The sequence below is a fragment of the Anser brachyrhynchus genome (genome assembly GCF_964034855.1).
Source record: "Anser brachyrhynchus genome assembly, chromosome: 4".
Lineage (NCBI taxonomy): Eukaryota > Metazoa > Chordata > Aves > Anseriformes > Anatidae > Anser > Anser brachyrhynchus.
The window spans coordinates 77,363,450-77,383,996 of NC_137698.1; the positions used below are offsets into that span (position 1 = coordinate 77,363,450).

The 20,547-nt window shown below is 60.7% G+C and overlaps 1 protein-coding gene across 3 annotated transcripts; it reads left to right on the forward strand.

Moving 5' to 3' along the window:
* Positions 1–1,079: 1,079 nt before the first annotated feature.
* FBXO41 (F-box protein 41) lies at positions 1,080–19,221 on the forward strand. 3 transcript variants are annotated; one of them, XM_080592096.1, is made up of 13 exons: positions 1,080–1,742; positions 4,543–5,471; positions 8,516–8,744; positions 9,078–9,157; positions 9,269–9,579; positions 9,760–10,001; positions 10,223–10,338; positions 10,563–10,715; positions 12,215–12,310; positions 13,399–13,517; positions 13,738–13,896; positions 14,211–14,326; positions 15,272–19,221. In XM_080592096.1, exons 2-13 carry the CDS (start codon positions 4,750–4,752, stop codon positions 15,332–15,334), a joined length of 2,406 nt encoding a protein of 801 aa, XP_080448222.1. In that variant the 5' UTR covers positions 1,080–1,742; positions 4,543–4,749; the 3' UTR covers positions 15,335–19,221. The 3 variants fall into 3 exon arrangements, with proteins under 3 accessions (XP_080448222.1, XP_080448223.1, XP_080448221.1); XM_080592097.1 differs by having other exon boundaries at positions 8,516–8,726; XM_080592095.1 differs by having other exon boundaries at positions 4,550–5,471.
* Positions 19,222–20,547: the final 1,326 nt, after the last annotated feature.

Genomic DNA, 20,547 nt, shown 5'->3' on the forward strand with positions numbered 1-20,547 from the left:
GCTTTAACAGCACTCAGCAGCCACAATATCCCCCAGATTCACACCAAAACCTGCGGTGAGAAATCCCACCGGCGCCCTCCCTTCTCTGCTGCCATCGAGCCTGCAAGCCCCATGGGATGCGGATGGCCCTGGGCACCACGAAAAAAAACACTCTTTTTATTGGGGGATATACAAGATATGGTTAATAGGGACCTCAGCACCCGTTTTTCTTTGGGAAAAGGCCATTTTTTGGGTGCTGGTGGCTCTCACCCTGCAGCAAGAAGCCTTCCGTGCCACTTACCACGCATGGTGCGCAAGGCCTTGGTTAACCCAAAAGCGCGTCTGCTGTTGATGCCGGCCCCAAAAGCTCTGCGAGGGCACAGCTCCAGCCTCGCCCTCTGCTCTCTGGCCGGAGCACCCCAAACCCCAGGGCTTTTAGGGGATGGGGACATCCCTTTTTCCCCCTGGCTGGCAGCACCCTGGTCCCACGCTGCCATCTCCACCTGCACCCAAAGCCACGTCCCCATCAGAGACGATGAAATATATTGGTGCTGGGCAGCTTCAGCACCAGGGACCACGCAGGGCTGCTTGGGGACCGGACCAGGACCAAGCTGAGGTGCTCAGGGGGCACATCGGGACCCCGCTGGGGGCCAAACCGAGATGTTTTTGGGGACTGGATCGTGATCGAGCCAGGGTGGTCAGGGACCGGACCACGACCACGCCGAGGTTCTCAGGCTCTGGACCAGGACCAAGCTGAGGTGCTTGGGGACCAGCTGGGGACTTGGACAAGGGTGTTTGGGGCCTGGGTCAGGATGAAGCCGAGGACCGAGCCGGGGAGCTCAGAGGTGAGGCCAACACCAAGCTGAGGACCACGCCACGGTGTTTGGGAACCAGGCTCGGCACCAAGCCGGGGCACTCAGGTTCTGGATCAGAACCAAGCCAGGGACCAAGCCTTGGAGCTCGGGGACCACACCAGGACCAGGGAAGGAGCCGTGCGGGTGCCCACGCCTGGTGGGGATGCTCTGGGGGTGATGCCAGGGAGGAGCTGCCGGGGGCAGGGGCATGGCTTCGGGGGGGCACACGGGGGGGGAACGGCAGGCGGGGGGCGGGGGGGGGGGGTGCAGGATGAGGCCGCATGGCAGCAGCAAGGCCCGGCGGAGGTTCGTGGGGAGACAGGCAGAGGGAGCTGTGCGGGAGGAAAGCGGCAGCGAGGAACAGTCCGGGCTCAGGCTGCAAAGGAGGAGGAGGCGGCTGCCAGCGCTCGCCCTCCCTCCTTCCCTCTCCCTCCATCCCTCCCTCCATCCCTCCATCCTTCTCCCTCCCTCCATCCTTCTCCCTCCCTCCTTCGCCATGCGCGGCGCCCCCTGAGCCCCGCAGCGCCCCCGGGGTGCCCAGCACCCCCTCTCCCCACCCCGGCGGGGGCCTTCAGCCTCTACCCTCCTCCTCCTCCTCCTCCTCCTCCCTCCGTCCTCCCCCTCCTCCCGCAGCCCCCCCCCCCCCCTTCCCTTCCCTTCCCTTCCCCAGGGCCCTCCATGGAGCTGCCGGCCGCAGGGAGCCGGCTGCTGCCCGCGGGGCCGGGAGCCCGCAGCCCCCCTCCCTCCGCCCCGACCAAGCCCTGAAGCCGCCTCCTTTGTGCACCGGGGCGGGTGGGAGCTCTCGGCCCCCCCCCCCCTTCCCTTCCCTTCCTCTGCTCCCCCCCCCGCGGCTCGGAGGGGACGGGGAAGCGGCGGAGATGCTGCCCTGGCCGCAGGAGCGAGGAGCAGGTAGGAGGGATGCTGAGCCGGGGGGGGGGGGGGGTGGTAGCTTGGTCCCGGGCTGTCGCTGGCCTTGGGGACAAAGCTGATGTCGGGGGAGGGTGGGGGGGCGACGGGGGACCCGCTGTGCCCTGATCCGGGGGGGCCCGGCCGCCCTGCGCCCCCCCGCTGCTGTCACTGCAGCCCCAGCCGGGGAAGGATGGGGACCAGCACCCGCCACCTCCTTCCCCGCCGCCCCCCTCCAGCCCAGCAGCTGGAGCCTGCTGGTAATTCTGTCTTTAATTTTATTTTATCGGGGGGTGGGAAATAAATAAAAAATTTTTTAAAAAGCCAAACAATGCGAAGAAAGAATCCATGATGGATCGGAGGTAGCGGCACCGAGGCAGCCCAGGGATGGGTTTTGCTGCTGCTGCTGCTGCTGCTGCAATCTCCCGGTGGCCACGAGCGCTGCCCGGCTCGGGATGCTGCGGGTTTGTGGGGCGGCCGCGGCGGCATCAAACCCTAAATCCTGGTCACCGTTGAGGGGAAGGAGGCAGGAGAGGTTTTCATGGAGCCAGGGCTCTGCCCAGGACGAGGGGCGAGGCGGTGTGGGCATCGCACCCGCCTGGGTCGGATCCTGCCCTGGCTTAGGGCTGGAAAATCCCAAGCGAGGCGGATCGGGTACCCCGGGAGATGCGGGCGGGGATCCAGGCCTGAAATACCGGCGGCACGATGCCGTGGCCCCGGCCCTACAGCAGAAAAGCGCTTTATCATCCCCCCGGCACCAGAGGCAACCGATGGAAACCCAGAGTTCCCGGCCGTGCTTTGTGCTGCCGAGCTCCGGCCAGCGCTGAGCCAGGAGGGGTTAAGGGGAGAGGATGGATGCGTTTTGTAACTACCCCAAAATACAAACCCGGCCAGCAGACGGCTTCGGGAGCAGCCAGGCAGCTCCATAAATCCACCCTGCACATCTGTGTTCTTTTTTTATTATTATTCTTTGCACGGATTTCTTTCCCTTACTAATTTTTCCCTTAAAAAAAATGGTTTTGAGGTGTGTGCTGAGCCCTGTGGGATATTGGTGGCTCTGAGCCAGCAGGACAGCCGCCCTCCTGGGTGGAGGAGGGTTCGGTGGTGATTTAGCCCTCTTGAAGGTCCGTGGTTTTGGGGTGCAAAGGGGCTCAGAGGGGTTTTAGGGTGCAGGGAATTGCCCTTTGCAGGCTATTGCAGAGGGGTGAGCCAAGGATGCTCCCACCCATGGGTCCCCTCGGTGCTTCGGGGAGGGGAACAGCCACGGCACCTCTTTGGGGCAGAAACATGGTTGTGTTTTTTTTCAAGCTGGAATCCCGTGCCAGGCCAGCAGCTTCGTGCATGGAGACAACCTAAAATAATTAAACCAAATTCCTCGAGAGAGGAGGAGGCGATAACTGGGTGCTCCCGGCCCTGCGCGGGAAACGGCGCGGTTCTGGCGGCTGGGTTTCATCTGGCTTGTCCCGTTCCCCAAGGGTATTTTTTTCCCCCCGATACCTTGAAGGGTTTGTGGGCAGGGGATAAAACAGGTCCCCATGGAGACACTCGGCATGGGAAGCCAGCTTGTCCTCTGCAGCTCCACGGCTCGGGGATCCCACAGCCCTGGGGCCAAAAAACCTCATGGGGAGCAGGATCCTGAGGTGTGTGGAGCCACGTGGTGACCCCATCTGGCCCCTGGGGATGTCTCATCCCTACACCACCTCCCTGGGGACATCTTGGGGCTTCGTGGCCAAGCAACAAACGGGACAAATCCCCATGGGTCTGGGTTGGTCTGGGATGGAGGAGCATCGGCTGTGCCTGTAGCAGGGGGAAGAGGAGATGGACAGCCCAGCACCCGCGGGGTGATCCCATCACAACCACGGGCTGTGGTCAGTCCCACCACAGTCCCAACGGGAACATCCCCGTGGGCAGCGGTGAAACCTAATGGTTGTGGTGAGGGGCTGGAGAAGTGATTGTGGGAGAGAAATCATGCTGTGGGGTGACATTTCGGGTTGGAAATTAGGAGGAATTTCTTCTCAAATAGAGTAGTCAGGTGTAGGGATGGGGTGCCCAGGGGGGTGGTGGCGTCACCGTCCCTGGGGGTGTTTAAGGAAGGGTTGGACGTGGTGCTTGGGGACATGGTTCAGTGGGTGACGGTGGTGGTAAGGGGATGGTTGGACCAGATGATCCTGGAGGGCTTTTCCAACCTTAATTATCCTGTGATTTGATGACATGGTCTATCAGCACTGAGTCACCCTTTGCTTGGAGGAGGTGAGATCCAACCACAGGGATGCTCCTTGGGCTGGAGACCCCTGGCACCACAGAGGCCGCTCACATGGTGATTGTGCAGGAAGGCACACGGGACACCCCTCTGTGGCAAGCCCAGGGCTGATGGACAGAGATTCCCCATGGGTTGTCCACCTTCCCAATGGCTGTGAGCCTTCCCAAGGACTGTGCACCTTCCCAAGGGGTGTGGACCATCCCAAGGGTCATGGGTCTTTCCAACAACAGTTGTGGATCTTCCCAATGGTTGTAGACCTTCCCAAGGGCTGTGGCCCTTCCCAAGGTTTATGGACCTTCCCAAGAGTTGTGGACCTTCCCAAGGGTCGTGGGTCTTTCCCAAGGTCTGTGGATCTTCCCAGGGGTTGTAGACCTTCCCAAGGGCTGTGGACCTTCCCAAGGGTTTCAGACCTTTCCCAAGAGGAGGTTGATCATGTCCCCAAGGCTTGTGGGTCTTCCCAAAGATTGTACCAAGAAGAAGGACCAGGGAAGGACTTTTGGGGCCTTGCCATCCCTGTGTCACTAACCCCCCTCTCTCTTCCAGCACCCAGCACCACCTGATGCTGACACCCCGCCAGGACTTTGCCGGACCCCCTCTCCCATCCCAGGGCTCCCACCCCACCATGCTCCAGCGGAGCCGTGGCCCCACCATCCCGGCTTCCCCGACCCATCCCACGTGCCACCCGTCCGTCTGTCCCACGCCATGAGAGGGGCCGCACGGTTCCCCTGCGTCGGGGCACGTAGCTGAGGGATGGCCTCGCTGGACCTGCCCTACCGGTGTCCGCGGTGCGGGGAGCACAAGCGTTTCCGCAGCCTCTCCTCGCTGCGGGCGCACCTGGAGTACAACCACACCTATGAGACCCTCTACGTCCTCTCCAAGACCAACAGCATCTGCGATGCCGCCGTCTTCCCCCTGGCCGCCGACGGGGCCCTGCTGACGCCGGCCGCCCGGCGGGACTACTTTGAGAGCACCTCCTTCCAAGGCAAGGAGCAGCGCTTCTCCTGCGACCTCGTCCCCGCCGAGGAGCTGGAGCCGGCCCCGTCCTCCTCCCCCTCGCCCCGCTATGTCCACGAGATCGAGATCCCGCTGACCGAGATCTTCACCCGGGGCAAAGCCGTGGCGCCGGCCCCCACACCGCCGGCTGCTATGGACGCTGCCTACGAGGAAGGCCTGGCCCGCCTGAAGATCCGCGCCTTCGAGAAGCTGGAGGTGGACAAGCGGCTGGAGAAGCTGACGGAGGAGGTGGAGCAGAAGATTGCCTCGCAGGTCGGCCGGCTCCAGGTGGAGCTGGACCGCAAGAGCTCGGAGCTGGAGAAAGCCAAGCAGGAGAGCCTGCGGCTCAGCCGGGAGAAGCAGGAGCTGGAGGACCGGGCGTCCGAGCTGTCCCGCCAGGTGGACGTCAGCGTGGAGATGCTGGCCTCGCTCAAGCAGGACCTGGTGCAGAAGGAGCAGGAGCTCACCCGCAAGCAGCAGTGAGTCCTTCGTTCCTCCTCCTTGCGGTGGGGCGGGGGGACATCAGCCCCGGGAATGAGCCCCAAACACTGTCACCAAACCCTCTGAGCAGTGCTAGGGCGTGAGCCCCTTGGCAGTGCCCATTGGCATCATCACTCATCATGGTTTGTTTCTTATCCCACGTGGGCAGTGTCCACTTACACCTGAGCTCCTCCATGCCTGTGACCAAGCTGTCACGTCATGTCAGACTGCCCCAGAGCCACCAGTGCCCCATGGCTTGGCCAAACTGGGGATGCACGTGGCCATCAGGCTGAGGAACACAGTGGTGGCCACGTTGCTCCAGCCCATCTCTGGTGCCAACAGGAGTCCCCCAGCATCAGGACTGGGTCGTCCCCACTAACCCCACAGCTGAAGTGCTCATGGAGTGACCCATTGACCCACCCCATGGTCATAAACATGAAAAGGGCCACCTTGGCCGTGCCAAATTCAGGGTTATTCTCCCAGAAGAAGGGTGGTGTAGCCCGAGCAGTGTGACCTCCGCTCGCTGTTAGGGCTGTGGCACTTCCCTCTGCATTTTCATCCCATGTTCCCAATTCAGACCCCCCCCCTCTCCCACCCCAGGGCTGTTCCAGAGTTTCCCCCAGCCAAGCATTGAGTCCTTGCCCATCGGTGTCACTCAGCCAAACCAGACCTCGTTCCTCATGAGTTTCTTGGCCAAGCTGGAGGTCGTGGTAGTGTCCATAAAGTCAGCAAGGAGCAGGTGAAGGGGGACGGTCACAGTTGTGCTGGACTGGGAGTGCTGGGGAGGTTCCTCAAAGAGCTGTCTTGATGCCCACCATCTTCCACACATTTGTTAATGACTTTGACCCCAAAATAATGACTGGGGCTGGGAAGCAATGTGTGCGTTCATGGGATTTGCTGGTGTTGGGGGTGGTCCTGGGGTGCAGAGCAGGATGATGCTGGATAAGGGGACACCTCTTCTGTGGAAGGTGCACGTGTATGGGACAGGTTTGGGGGCTGCCATCACTGTCCCATGGGTGTTTTCCAGGGGCACCTCAAGCATGTGCAGTGGCAGGATGAGGGCCAACAGGGTGGAGAGCTCCAGAGCAGGGTGTGGAGAGATGTGGATTGGGGCAGATGGAGGTTGATCAATGGGTCACACATGGTTTGTTCAGTCCATGGACATGGTTGCCACCTAGGAACCTAGTTTTATACCCCAAAAATACCTTCTGGATCTAAATCTCCTTAGAGAAACCCTCCTACCCATCGACCATCCCCATAGGTCCCCCACCTCCTCCAGGCAGACCAGGGACAGACCACAAGCTGGCAGCAGGCTGGGGCTCATGGTAGCCCCTGTGAAAAGCAGGAAAAAAAGGGAATCCAGAGCAAAAAAATTAATCTGTTGCCATTTATATATCTGTCCGACCCCCCCCCCCCAGCTTAAATTAATATTTCCAGTAAGGCTTCATCAGCCACAAGGTGGGGAGGTTGCTGGCTAACCTACACCCAGCCCATGCGCCCAGTGACACCCAAGAGCCCTTGGCAGTGGCCGGTGACGTTTGTTCCCTGCAGCCATTGGCACGGGGAGGCTTTTTGCACCTCGGCTCCGTTGGCTTTGCCAGGGGTGTTTTTCCACTCGGTCCATGGGAATGAGAGACGCGGGAGATAACCATCAGCATCTCCTTACACTGCCAGCCGCGTGGCAGCGCCCCATTTGCCTTCCAAATCTCAGGGACCCCTCGCCAGGAGCCTTCCCAAATTATTGCTAGTGATCACCCCTTCAAATGGCAGGTTTGGGGGCAATTAGTTGGTAATTAAAGGGCAATAATATCCGACAACATGAATTGCATCGCTGTGGGCTGCCTCCTCCTCTCCTTCGCCTTCGTACTCCAGGGCATGCATGCAGCCAGGTGTGCAAGGCTGGGTGTGCACAAGGCAGGACCACAGAGCTGTGGTTGTGCATCTGTCAGTGTGAGCAAAGGTGTGAGAGCTGGTGTGTGTGTGTAATATATCCCTGTGTACATCACCTGTGCAGTTGTGGCAGGGAGATTACGGGGAGTGATCGGTGCTGGGTGTGCACGCAGCTGGGTGTGTCTGGGTGAGCGCGCTCATGGGTGTGCACGCTGTGTGTGTGTCAGGGTGTGGGTTTTTTTTTTGTGTGTGTGTTTCCGTGGTGCTTTGGCACGTAAGAGTGGCTCTGCACGTGGGTGTGCTGCACTGGTGGGTGTGCGAGATGGCTGTGCGTGTGTGTGTGTGCCTGGGTGTGCAAGCGTGCGTTCGTGTGACAGGCGCATTTGCAGCGATGCAACAGCAGCGTGTCCGATGCACGTGTTTATGGGACACACGTGCTCGTGGGGCTGTGACGGCTGAGTGTGCCTGTGCGTATACACACATATTTTTGGGAATCGGATGAAGTCAGCAGCAGGGTGCGTGCCTGGGCTCACGCATGTGTGGGGTGAGAGCAGGTCACTGTGCACGCTGCGTGCTGGGGACAACACTGCAGTGCCTCAGTACAGCAAATCCCTTGCCAGGACCCATCCAGAGGCTCAAGGCTCTGAGCTCCTGTTAATTAATACGTTAATGAAGGAGCTGAAGGTGCAGCCAGGGATATGGGGCTGAGTGGGGTTTAAGTGTTCAGGCTGCCCTTGAGTTCATTCCCTTAAATCTGCCCTTCCCAAATGAGGCAGGGCACCGCTGCCACCCTCTGCTGTCCTGCATCAACATCATCCTCCTCCGTCTGCTCTGCCGTGCCCAGGGGCCTGACCCCAGTCCTGGCAGCGAGGGCTTGGGCTGGGGTGTACATCCCAGAGAAGGTGCTGGAGACACCATCCCCACCTAACCAGGGTGGCTGCATCCATCCTGCAAGCCGGAGCATCCCCTGGTGCCCAGCATGTCCAGATGTGGAACCATCCGGGCTGGGAGAGCCCCAAATGAGGCTGATGACGGACTGGGGTGGATGTGCACAAGCATCCCTGCCCAGCTGCTGGGCTGGGTGGAGGTGCTCAGCGGGGCTGGGTGGGGAAGGACCCGGGTGCCACCGCCACCCCCTGTCCCCTCCGCGCAGGGAGGTGCTGCAGATCGACCAGTTCCTGAAGGAGACGGCCGCCCGCGAGGCCAACGCCAAGGTGCGCCTCCAGCACTTCATCGAGGAGCTGCTGGACCGTGCGGACCGCGCCGAGAAGCAGCTCCAGATCATCAGCAGCAGCTGCGGCACCACCCCGAACGGCAGCCTGGGGCGCTGCGGCACGCCGGGCGCCAAGGCCATCGGCCGGCCGGTACCGGCGCGGGCACAGGCACGGGCACCCCGCGCATCCGGGCACCAGCGCTCGCGTGGCTTCTCGGGTGGCTGCAAAAGGGTTGAGCGGGGACACACGGGGGACCCCCGTGGGGATGCGGGTAACCCTGGCGGGGGGATTCCCAAAGGGTCTTAGTTGGTGTCTGGGTGCCACATGGGGTGAGGGTGGGTAAGGTGCAGGGGTGATGCTGGGGATGTTCTTCTGCATCCCATGTGGGCATGGACCAACACATCGGTGGTGCTGGGTGGGTGATGGGGGACGAGTCCACCCACATTCCCTGCATCCGATGGGTTTCTCCATGTTGGCTCCTCACGTCCCCTCTCCCCACAGAGAGAGAGGCACCCAGGGCCGGGGACGGCCGTGCACGGCCCCTACGCCATTCCCAACCAGCGCTCCTCCTCCAGCACCGGGTGAGTGCGCCCATTTGGGATTTTAATGGGATGGGAGGTGCTCATGGGAAGGGGACACCCTCCCTGGGGTGCCCTTGGCAGGGACTGAGGTTGGACATCTCCATCCCCCAGGGCCTCGAGCAGGGCGAAAGTGGTGTCGCAGAGCTCGGGCTGCTACGACAGTGACAGCGCGGAGCCGTGCCCCACCGACGACACCGCCGACGGGCACCCCTACGCGGCGCGGGACGGTGGCCGGGGCTCGGGGCTGCGGCGCCAGGCCATCCAAAATTGGCACCGCCGGCCCTACCGCAACAGCACTGAGGGCGAGGAGGGCGACGTCTCCGACGTGGGGTCCCGCACCACCGAGTCGGAGGCCGAGGGCTGGGACCCGGAGGTGCCCGGCATCGCCGCGTCCCGGCCCCCAGGCAGCTGCCGGCTGACCGGTGAGACCGCGCTGGGGGGCTTGAGGATGGGAGGGTGCGAGGCTGGGGACAGGGCTGCGACCATGCTGGGCAACATCATGGTGCGTGGAGGTTTTGGGTCGCCTCTCTCCTCTTCCCCATCTCCGCAAGGAGCATCCCTTCCCCGGCTTGCCGGTGGCACTGATGGCACGTGTCCCACAGCCAGGTCCGAGGGGGCTATGTGCAAGGGGGGCCGGCTGGAGAGGGGCAGCCCCGTCCACTCCAGCGAGGTGATCAGCCCCGAGATCCTCAAGATGAGGGCAGCGCTCTTCTGCATCTTCACCTACCTGGACACCAAGACCCTGCTGCGGGCAGCCGAGGTGTGCAAGGACTGGAAGTTCGTGGCCCGGCACCCGGCCGTGTGGACGCGGGTGCTGCTGGAGAATGCCAGGGTCTCCTCCAAGGTACGGGGACAGGGGTGGCATGGCCCGGGGTGAGGGCATACATGCATACGCTCTTGCACGTGCATTTTCACAGAGTTATGGCATGCATGTGTTTGTGCATGCTGAAACGATTGTGCGTGTGCGTGGTGGGGTGTGCGCAGACCTGCCCCAGATAGCCAAGGATGGGTGGCACGGGACATCACTGAAAATGCCCCCCCGTGACAGCCACCCCTGTCCCCCAGTTCCTGGCCATGCTGTCCCAGTGGTGCACCCAGATGCACTCCCTCACCCTCCAAAACCTCAAGCCACGCCAGCGGGGGAAGAAGGAGAGCAAGGAGGACTACATGAAGAGCACGCGGTGAGTCCCCGTGGCACCGGGCACCCCCCGGCACCCTTCCAGGGATGGTGATGCTCCACGAGCACCAATGGCCTGTTTCTACTCGTGGCCTTTCATCACCCCCTGGCTCCTGCTGTGGGTTTTGGGCCCCAGCATCCAACCCCCACGGGACCTCACCCACCTGGGGTGGCCGGAGGGAGAGCGAGCAGGGGTCCCCATGCCTGATCCCGCCTCCGTCCCCGCAGGGGCTGCCTGGAAGCCGGGCTGGAGTCCCTGCTGAAGGCCACGGGCAGCAACCTGCTCATCCTCCGCATCTCGCACTGCCCCAACGTGCTGACCGACCGCTCGCTCTGGCTGGCCAGCTGCTACTGCCGGGCCCTGCAGGCCGTCACCTACCGGTAAGGGCAGCCCGCGGGGAGCAGGCAGGGAACATCCATGGGATGTGCTGGGAACCCTCTGATGCCCATCGCCACCCCCAGTGTCCCTAAGGAGAAATTCAAGAGCTGTTCTTGCAACCCTCATCCTCTTCTGGCATGTTCCCAGGTAGACATTTCACTTGCTGGTCCGTTCCCACCACCCCGTTCCCAGCTGGAAGTGTGTCTGGGGTCTTGGTACAGGGATGTTGCTTTATGTTAGAGATGGACAAAGGAGGAGAGGGGCACCAAAATGGGGTCCCAGTGAGGTTCTGCCTGCCTGCTGAAGGCTCCCAGTCGGGAGCAGAGCCTTTGGGGTCCCTCCATCCTGGATACAAGGACTGGTGTGCTATGGAATCACCAAAACCCACCCTGGATACCTTGCCCAAGGGCAAGGGCACGATGCCCATGGCAGTGCCCAGGTCCTGGAGGAGCTCAGGGGCTGCTCCTGCACCTTGGCCACCTCCCAAGGAAACTCTGCCTCCTGTGGAGGCAAGATTTAGTTTTCCTACTCCCCTAGGGAGGACAATCCTTGCTCCACTGCCCCCTGCAAGCAACCACTTCAGGCTCAGCACCCCAAGTTGCCTGCAGGCAGCGGGTCTCCTCATCCGCCCCTAGGATGGGGAGTCCTTCGGGTGGGCAGGTGTGCCCAGGGTGCCCCAAGGGTTGGACCAGGTGCTTGGTGATACGGGGACCCCACACTGCGAGGCAGGATGGTGCCACCAGATGTAACCCAAGGACTCGGCCACCAGCCCTTCGAGGGCACACCGCTAACCTGTGACTCTGACTCACGCCCCATTAACCCACCGCACGCCCAGGGGGCTCTCGGCAGGCGCCTTCGGTGCAGATGTGTGAAACAGTCACGATAACACCTCTAGCTTATTTTTAGTCCCGCCTGAAGTTTCGAAGTAGGTCATTCAGAGTTAGGAAGCCTCAGCAGGGATCAGTGTGGGGACGTGGCCGGAGACCTCAGTCCAGGCTCGTGGCCTTGGGACAGTGATCCCTGACATCGCTGCTGCACTGCCTCGGTTCAGGGAGCCACGGGTGTCCGTGGGAGCTCCCCTGAGCCCATGGCACGGCACAAACACTGGGTGGGGAGGTATTTGTGAAACCATCCCAGCGGGATCTGCAGGGGCGTAATATTTGCTCTGCAAGGATACATGGCCTGGGCAGTCCCAGTTCAACCTCTTGCGTTCATCCAAGCACCTGAGCACCGCAGGGCTGATGTGCCACCTTTCTTTTGGAAGACTTCAGCCTCTACCTTCAACCTCATCTTCCACAATCAGCCTCACCTTCAGCCTCACCTCCAAACCCAACTTCAGCTTCACCTCACCTTCTATTTTTCTAGATATTATGTGTCCGTAAGCCCAATTCCAGATGGAAATGCCTTCAGCCTTCCTGCGTGTGTGGGTGGTGGTTCCCGGGTGGGCTGCGGGCTGTATGCAGTGGGAGCAGCCCCCCACATATCCTCTGTGTCATTCCAGGAGCTCTACGGACCCCGTGGGCCACGAAGTCATCTGGGCCCTCGGAGCAGGCTGCAGGGACATCATCTCTCTCCAGGTCGCACCTCTGCACCCGTGGTAAGGGTCCTGCTGAGGCTGGCAGGGGCCGGGCTGAGCATAGAGGCTGGAGAGAAGTCGGGTCCCAGGTCCACGTTTGCTTGTGGGACCCCTGGGAGTTGGGTCCTGGGGGATCAGGAGCTCAGCCCCATCCCTGGCTGCAAAGACCGAGAGATGCTGGGTGTGGGAACCTCCCTGCCAGCCAGGAATGTCACTGGGGAGACTGCCAGCACCAGAGATGAAACGGGGGCCCTGATCGCTCTGGTGGTGACACTGAACATCAAATGTTTGTCTGAGCTCTTCACTGCTGGTAGAGCAGCAGCCCTGAAGGGCCCGGATGATTTCAGAAGGGTGTCGAGTCACTGCGGAGCCACTGACTGCAGCTCCTCTCTTTTTTTGGGTCATGAAGATGCTGGGGGTTCCCCACTCCGTGACACCTGGGTGCTCAGGAATTCATGGCTTAGGAAACACCACAAACAGGGCTAGCTGAGAAATCAGGCAGGTCACTCAGCTCTGTGCCATGGGGCCGGGCACACCTCCTGGGCATCTCTTCTTGTCCCGAGAGGTTTGCTGTGATGGCGTGCCCTCCATCCAGGCAATGCCTGGATCAAGGTGTACAGAGGGGGATCTCTCAGCAGGAGAAGCTTGATGTCGAGTCCCTGATGACTTATTCCTTCCCTGGGGGACACCTCGAGTGACATGTAGGCTTCTCCACCTGCTGCTAGTTCGATCACTGCAGGCAACAGAGCTCGGACCTCCAAAGGTGAAGGATCTGGGGCAGAAGGACTCCGCTGTGTGCATGTTCGTGCTCTGCCCTGGTTGTAGGAACTCCTGGTCCCTGCTCTGTCCTGGTTGTAGGAACTCTTGGTTTCTGCTCTGCCCTGGTTGTAGGAACTCCTGGTCCCTGCTCTGCCCTGGTTGTAGGATCTCCTGTTTCCTGCTCTGTCCTGGTTGCAGCTCAGCCCAGGGTAGCTGCTCCGATGGAGACATTTGCCCTGGGGCCACCTCCTGCCAGCGTGGCCATTCCACCCACGGGGACGCTCATGGTGGGAGGTGAGCTTTTCTGCCAGCCCTCCCCAGCTCTTCCTTCTTCTTCTTCTTCTCCCCAGCCAGCAGCCAACGCGTTTCAGCAACCGCTGCCTTCAGATGATCGGCCGGTGCTGGCCGCACCTGCGGGCGCTGGGCATTGGAGGGGCAGGCTGTGGAGTCCAGGGACTGGCCTCCTTAGGTAGGTGGTTCTCTTCCCAGGGGACAGGGAGAGGGGCCCTGGCCAAGGGCATGGTGCACCCCAGGGTGATCTCAGGGCATGAATCCACCCCATGGACCCCCAAGGACCATGGTTGGATGCTGCTCCTCCTTGCTGCCACCCTTCCTCCCACCACCCTGCTGGCGCTGGCTGTCCCCATCCCTTCCCGGGGCTGTTGACCGTGGGCTCTCTGTCCTTCCAGCCCGAAACTGCATGCGGCTGCAGGTCCTGGAGCTGGACCACGTGGCGGAGATCAACCAGGAGGTCGCAGCCGAGATGTGTCGCGAGGGGCTGAAGGGGCTGGAGATGCTGGTGCTGACCTCCACGCCGGTCACCCCCAAAGCCCTGCTGCACTTCAACAGTGAGTAGCCATGCTCGCGGAGCAGGGTTCGTAACATCATCTGCTGACCAAAATGCCACCACAGATCCACAAAGCAGACCGTTCCATCCTGCCCCACCAGCAGGAACATGCTGCTGACACCACAAGGTGCTGGGACCTCTCGTAGACCAGCATCCTCCCTGCAGAGGGCTTGGTCACCAAGAGTAGGTCTCCTCCATCATCAGGATGAGGTTTCCCCGAATATTGATGCGTTGAGGAGCACGGGATGGGTTGTAGGGTTAAACCCAGCTGTAGGGAGGCTGTCCCCACCAGTTATGGGGTGTCTCTGCCCCCAGGTGTGTGCCGGAACCTGAAGTCCATCGTCGTGCAGGTGGGCATTGTGGACTACTTCAAGGAACCCCACAGCCCTGAGGCCAAGAAGATGTTCGAAGAAATGGTGAACAAGCTCCAGGTAAGGGGTGCTGGTCCCGGGTCACCCAGTAGAGAACATTTGGCTCTCTGGGGGGACATCGTGAAGACTTGCTCTGGTTCAGACCCAAATCCCTAAGACCAAAACAAGATCTAGAGTGCTGCGATTCCTTCCCACTGCCGTAATCCTTCTGCTGCGCTGCAGGTTTGTTCCTCGAGGGCAGAAAAGGGCTGTTACTTCCCTCCCAGCACAACTTACACGCCTATCTCTGTAAAGCCACTTAAAATCCACCCACGAAAGGAGAAATAGGGGTAATTTTAGTTACACAGTACTGGCTACACAGAGCTGCAGAACTTGGTTTTTGGTGCTCAGCAGGGTCTGGGCTGTCCTGGGTCTGGGCAAGGTCCCCAAAGCAGACGTCTCCACCCATGCCCAAGGGAAAAAAAGAGGAAAAAGAGAGGTTCTTCCACTTCTCTTCATCCTCTGGTTGCCTTCATCCCACAGAGGGCTGGGCACAAGGTGAAACGCCTGTGGGATGCAGGGCAGGAGGTGGGGATGGAGGCCCACCAGCACACCCAGATGGGGCCATACATCTCATGGGGCTCCTGCACTGCTGAGACCCAGACCCACACCCACCCCTGGGCTCGGGGGCACCTGCAGAGGAGTTTTGGAGGCCCCCTTCTTGTCCACCACCACGCCACGCGAATGCTGCCTGCGTGTCGATGTTGTCTGCCCCCAAGTATCGCTGCCGCCTGGAAAAGGTGCCTTAAACCAAGCAGAAACCAACCCCAGAGCTGGTTTCAGAGGCACTGAGGCAGTCCCATAGGGGACCCAAGTCCCCACGGGGTGTGGATGGTGGGGTGGGACCAGGGCAGACCCCTTCCCATGGGTAGGACACGAGATCTTCTCCCCTCTCCCTCACCGGCCCCGTGGGGCAGCAGGGCCTGTCACATCCCCCACCAACCCCACTCTCTGCTCCTCCTCCAGGCCCTGAGGAAAAGACCCGGCTTCTCCAAGATCTTACACATCAAGGTGGAAGGAGGCTGCTAGACCTTCAGGGAACCACCAAGCACATTCCCTCTCCTGCCCGGCGGAGCCAGAGGCCCCGCACAACCGAACCCAAGCCCACCGCGCTCCTGGAGCCCGGAGACGCCGGCCCATGCACAAAACCCCAAAACTCTCCAGGCCTTAGTGAGCAGCCCGTGCTCGCCCCGGGGCCGGCTCCACGGACGTGTGGCGGGCCAGAAGGTGCTACTTAGGGGAATTTTTCAGCTGCCCAAAGGGGCAGGCCCGTGCTGTTTCCCTGAAGGGAAGACGGCTTCGAACCCCACGGCTGCTCATCGCCAAGGATCCTTGTTTGGGGAATGTCTTTTTCTTTGAACTCTCTTTTTTTTGGGGGGTTGTTTTTCCAGTTTGGTTTTTGGCCACCTGCTGGTGTGGGAGCTGAGGATGGCTCAGGCCACCCCCGTGGGCTCTTTGCAGAGCGCTGGGCCCGGTGTGTCACCACCAGACTGTCCTGTCCCCTCCGTGGGCTGGTGGAGGAGGGCTGGGAAGGGCCTTTCCTCCTCAGGAAGCAGTGCCCAGCCTTCCTGCGGGGTTTCTGCTCACTTTCATCACAGTTCTGTGACAGAAAGCCCGAAGGTGGGTAAAAGCTGCCCAGAAACCAGCAGCCGCGACAGCACAAGCGCAGCACAGCTGCGTCTGGGGGCTGCAGGAGCCAGAGGACACCAGGAGAAGGCCGCTCGTCCAGAGGCCTCCAGCCTCGCCTCCCCCCGCACCCAACCCTCCCTGCCAAGGCAATAAACCAGCCCCGAGGTCCTCGCCCACCAGGAAACACGGGTCATGCTCCCATCCCCACCAGCGCTGACCACCCGCCCAGGCTCCTTCTGGAGCCAGTTGTCCTGTGTGGAGAGGGGGACTGGCACGGGACACCCACATCTGTCGTCTCCTCGCCGTCCCCAGCAGCCCGAAGGAGAAACCCAAGCCAAATCATCCCGAAATCCAAAGCAGCTGGAGGAAGCACCAGCCCAACCACCCTGGGAGAGCCCATATCTCTGTCCACCGCTTCTTTTATAATTCTGCTTTTGTTCTTCTGGCTCTCTCCTTCCTGCGACCTCGTCAGCCCCCAAACACCCTTCTTTTTCCAAAGGAGAAGGTTCTTGAAAGGCTTCCAGCAGGGTCAGGCATCTCCGTCCTCAGCCCTGGGGAGAAGACCCCAGGGGACCCCCATCGCAGCACTGCCCGCAGCAGGGACCTGGTGCCCTTATCCACGGCCCCAACCAGGCGTGCTTGGACCCCACGCCTTATGCCGAGAGGAGCCGACTGGGAAGAGCAGATCTGGGAGGGATTTGTCTTCTTCTGGGCCACCGTTGAAGGTTTTGGTGCCTGTTGGCCAATGGGGCCGCCTGTGGTGCGTGCGGGGCTGAGAGGAGTCGGCTCTTCCCGGAGCATCTCCCCTTCCTCCAGCCCTGCCAGGGTGCTGGGCTGCCACCGAGCGTCCCCTTGGGATGGAGGAGACCGCAGGCCCGTCCCGGTACCACCTTCCCCACCCACATCACTGACCTCAGCGAGAAGCTCCGACCACGTGGCAACCCCCGGGGACCCCAATAGAAAACACCCAACTTGCCGAGGCCGACGGCGGGGCGGAGGCAGCTCCTGGCTCTCCGACCCCAGAAGACCATTTCGTCCCCTCCTCATCCCATCCCCGCTCTCTCCTCCGAAGCAGGGTAGGGTCGCGTGCCTTTTTTTTGGCCGTAACCCCCGACGTGAAGCACCTCCGCCCCCCGCTGACTCCCCGTGCGCACCGAGCATGGGATCCCCAAAAATTGCCTGCGAGAAACAACCACGTCCTGGGGACAAGCTCCCACCACGGGTTACCTCCACCCCGGGGAGGCTGGGACATGCAGAAACGGGGGCACAAGGAGCAAGGGGTGCCCCCACCAGCAAAAAAGAAAAACACCCAGCAAAGCTACAGCCCCCGGCCCCATGCGCCGCTGTTGTCACCATCCCATGAGCGTGGTGGCCCTGGTGGGGACGTCCCCATTGGAAACAGCGCAGAGACTTGTGAAATTCCCTTCAAAGAAACAAAGTAAGTATTTATTTCTATAAAAAAAAACAAAGAAGGAAAAAAAAAAGAGAGATTTTAAAGGAAAATTATATACTCAGCATGTTTATACACTCTATGCTTAAAGACTATCGTTTCGGAGAGTCGTGGCCCAAGGCTGAAGGTGGCTGCCCCGGGTGTGCTGCTGGTCCCTGCTGGCTCCTGGAGGCTGCGAGGAAGGCGAGGATGGGGTTGGGGAGAGGCTGGGGAGACGTTGAGGACTTGGAGAAACCTTCGGTGCCCACCAGAGCGGCTGCTGGTGTTGTCGGTGCACGTTTTGGCTTGTGGACATGGTGGCGTGGGGCATCGGTGGGTGGTTCGGCTTTGTGTGACGTCCCCGTCCCCCAGCCCCGTGAGGGTTTTGTCACATTGCACAGCCTCATCCCAAATCGGTGTTTCGGTGCGTCGCCAAGGCGAGACCAAACCAACTGCCTCCCCCTGGGGCATTCCCAAAAAGTCCAACTTCTGGCTTGGCAAAGCCCCGTTTTTACAAAAACCTGTGACGACACAAGGCCTTGAGCGGGTTCAAGGCTCTGAAGATGGAACGTGAGGGTTTTTTTTCCCCCATTTTTCTCAATGCCTGGGCTTGGACACATCCCTTCCTCCTCCTCCTCTTCCTCAGCCAGGGATGAAGGCATCTGACACGGTGACGTGGGCTTGGTGGTAATGAGAGCCCTGCATCTCCCCAGCCTTCCCGGGGGCTCTTAATTGCCCAGGTTGTTAATGGCAACGAGCTCATTAACGGTGCCTCAGTGATGGTTTCCCTGCTGGCTCCCAGTCCCACGGGCCCTGCAGCCCCCATCGCCCACCCTCTTCCCCCCCCATGGGTGCTCAGCAACGGAGGCCTCTCCGCTCGGTCGTGGGGCTTCAGCCCTGTTCCCTCTGGAAACGATGGAGACCAAAAATCCCAAATCCCCCAGGAGCACCCTGAAATCACGCGGCGCTTTAGGGTGCCGGGAGGGAAGGCACTGCTGTAGCGTGAGCTCAACCCCATACCAGACCCTAGAGAAGCCCCACTGGGGCTCTGCGATGACAATCCCCAGCAAAAGCCAGGGGTTCCAGGGCGAGCAGCTTTCTTTTGGGGTTGTGGTGGCTTCCCACAGGATCAGTTTTGGGGGATTTCTTTCTTTTCTAGCGAGCTTGCCCAAAGTTGTCCCATGGCCAACGTTAGCGGCGTTCCCCTTCTCTTGAACCTCGGTGCCGGGCAGGGGCATCAAGAGGAATAACACCAGCAAAAGCCAGCTCGGGGGCCAAATTCACCCCAAATTCATGTTTTTTTCTGCCTCCGTCCCTCGTCCGTTGGGTTTTGCTCTGCATCCATCGCTCGCACCCAGGGCAGCGGCTGCTCCCCTGCGGCTGGGCTCGGGGCTGCGATGGCTCCAGGAGAGGAGAAAAGCCCCGCGTCGGCTCTGTCCAAGGATTTAAATTTATTGAGCAAGCAAGGCGGATGGCAAGGGAAAAACATCCCAAACGTCGCCACGGGTCACAGCCCTGGCTGCCGCCCAAGGCACGGGCAAGGCCAGGGTCTTACACAGCCGAAAGGCTCTGAATTAGGTTGAAACAAACAAAAAAAAAAACAAACAAAATATATGAAAAATGTTGATAAAGGCTCTTAGGCTCATCTCAAAGCAGACAACGAGTGATTTCCCTCAGCTCTAAGAGGAGCCGCGACGAAGCCAGCCCCTGCCGGGAGCTGGCACGTGGCTCCAGCCTCTCGTTTTGGGTTGAAAACCTGCAGGTTCGGGTGGAGCAACAGCGTTTGGGAATCGGTGCCAAATGACAACATGCTTTAAAAAAAAAAAATAAAAATAAGAAACGGGGAGCAGGGTGATTTTAGCAGCTGGAAATGGTTTGTTGCAACCAAAGTGTGGTGGGGCGGTGGCGCAGGCCGTCCCCACCAGCTGGAGGAAAAGCTGCTGCAAACCCCTCCCTGCCGCACAGCAGCGAGGGGAAAACTGCCTGAAAGCAGGAAAATAAAATGGGATTTTCTGATCCAGCCTCAGGACCGAGCCCTGAGGGGGCAGGATCCGGGCTGGGGCCGGGGCCGAGCGGGTGCAATGGTGGGGGGGGCGGGCGGGATCGCTGTGGGGCAGCGAGGGCAACGCACACTTGCTTCGAGATAATCAGCGGAGGGGCTCCCCGAGGGACAGACACACGTCCCGCATCGCAATCGTTGCCCCTACAGCGCTTCTCTTGGTGGCTGCTCCAGCCGAAGCTCAGCCCCGGCGAGCGATGCCCGAGGCGCTCTGTACAGTGTGTCCCCCCCCCCCATCCCCAAAAGTCAGCGATTTTGCCTCCTAAGTTATTTTTTTAACTCTCTATAAATCTAGGTCTATTTTAGTCTTTCGCAGCGATGTGCCAGTGTCTGGAGAACCAAACGTCCCTTTTCGCCCCCCTCCCCATCCCACGGCCGCGCCGCCCCCGATGCTAAACTGGGTCCCCGACGCTGGAGGTGCCGGAGGAGGGGGGTGGCCGCGGTGGCTCCGGGGGTGGCAGCGGGGTGTCCCCGGGGCTGCTGCCCCTCGGCCGCGGGCCCCCGTGGTTTTAGCACTTTGGTTGGTACTATCACCTGTAGACGCACTTTGATGTTGTTGCTTTGAAACTTTGCCGAGTGTAAACAATGTGTATTTAAAGAATTACAAAAAAAAAAGAAAAAAAAGAAAAAAAAAAGCGTGTAAAGAGCTATTTTATGATTCGGCGTTGAATAAAGACGCTTGAGACCGAGGCGGGGTTTTTGCTCACCCCGGGGCTACGAGGAACCCAGGCCAGCGCATGTATCCCTGAGTCCCGCACCAAACCAGTGCGACCAGTTGCCGCTCCAGGCTTACTGGAGGCAGCCCCTCCCGCTGTTACTTCCCTCTCCCTGTGGGCACAGGGCATCCAGGAGCGTTTGGCAGCGCCCAGCTGCAAGATGCTTCCAGAGCCCAGAGTCGGCGACGAGCACAGGGAGAGCTCGAACCCAAACCCAGCTGCCAGGGGCTGAAAAGAGCCGAGCTCCCCGCAAAGGATGCAGCAGCAGCCGGCCACTCCCAAACGCCCTCGACGCCCAACTCCTGCTTTTACGCCTCCCAGCCGGAGAGCTGAGGTATTTTCTCTCCGGGGCGTTGATGTTTTAACACCCAGGCTAAGGAACGGCAGGAGGGTTTTTACGCAAGGGCCG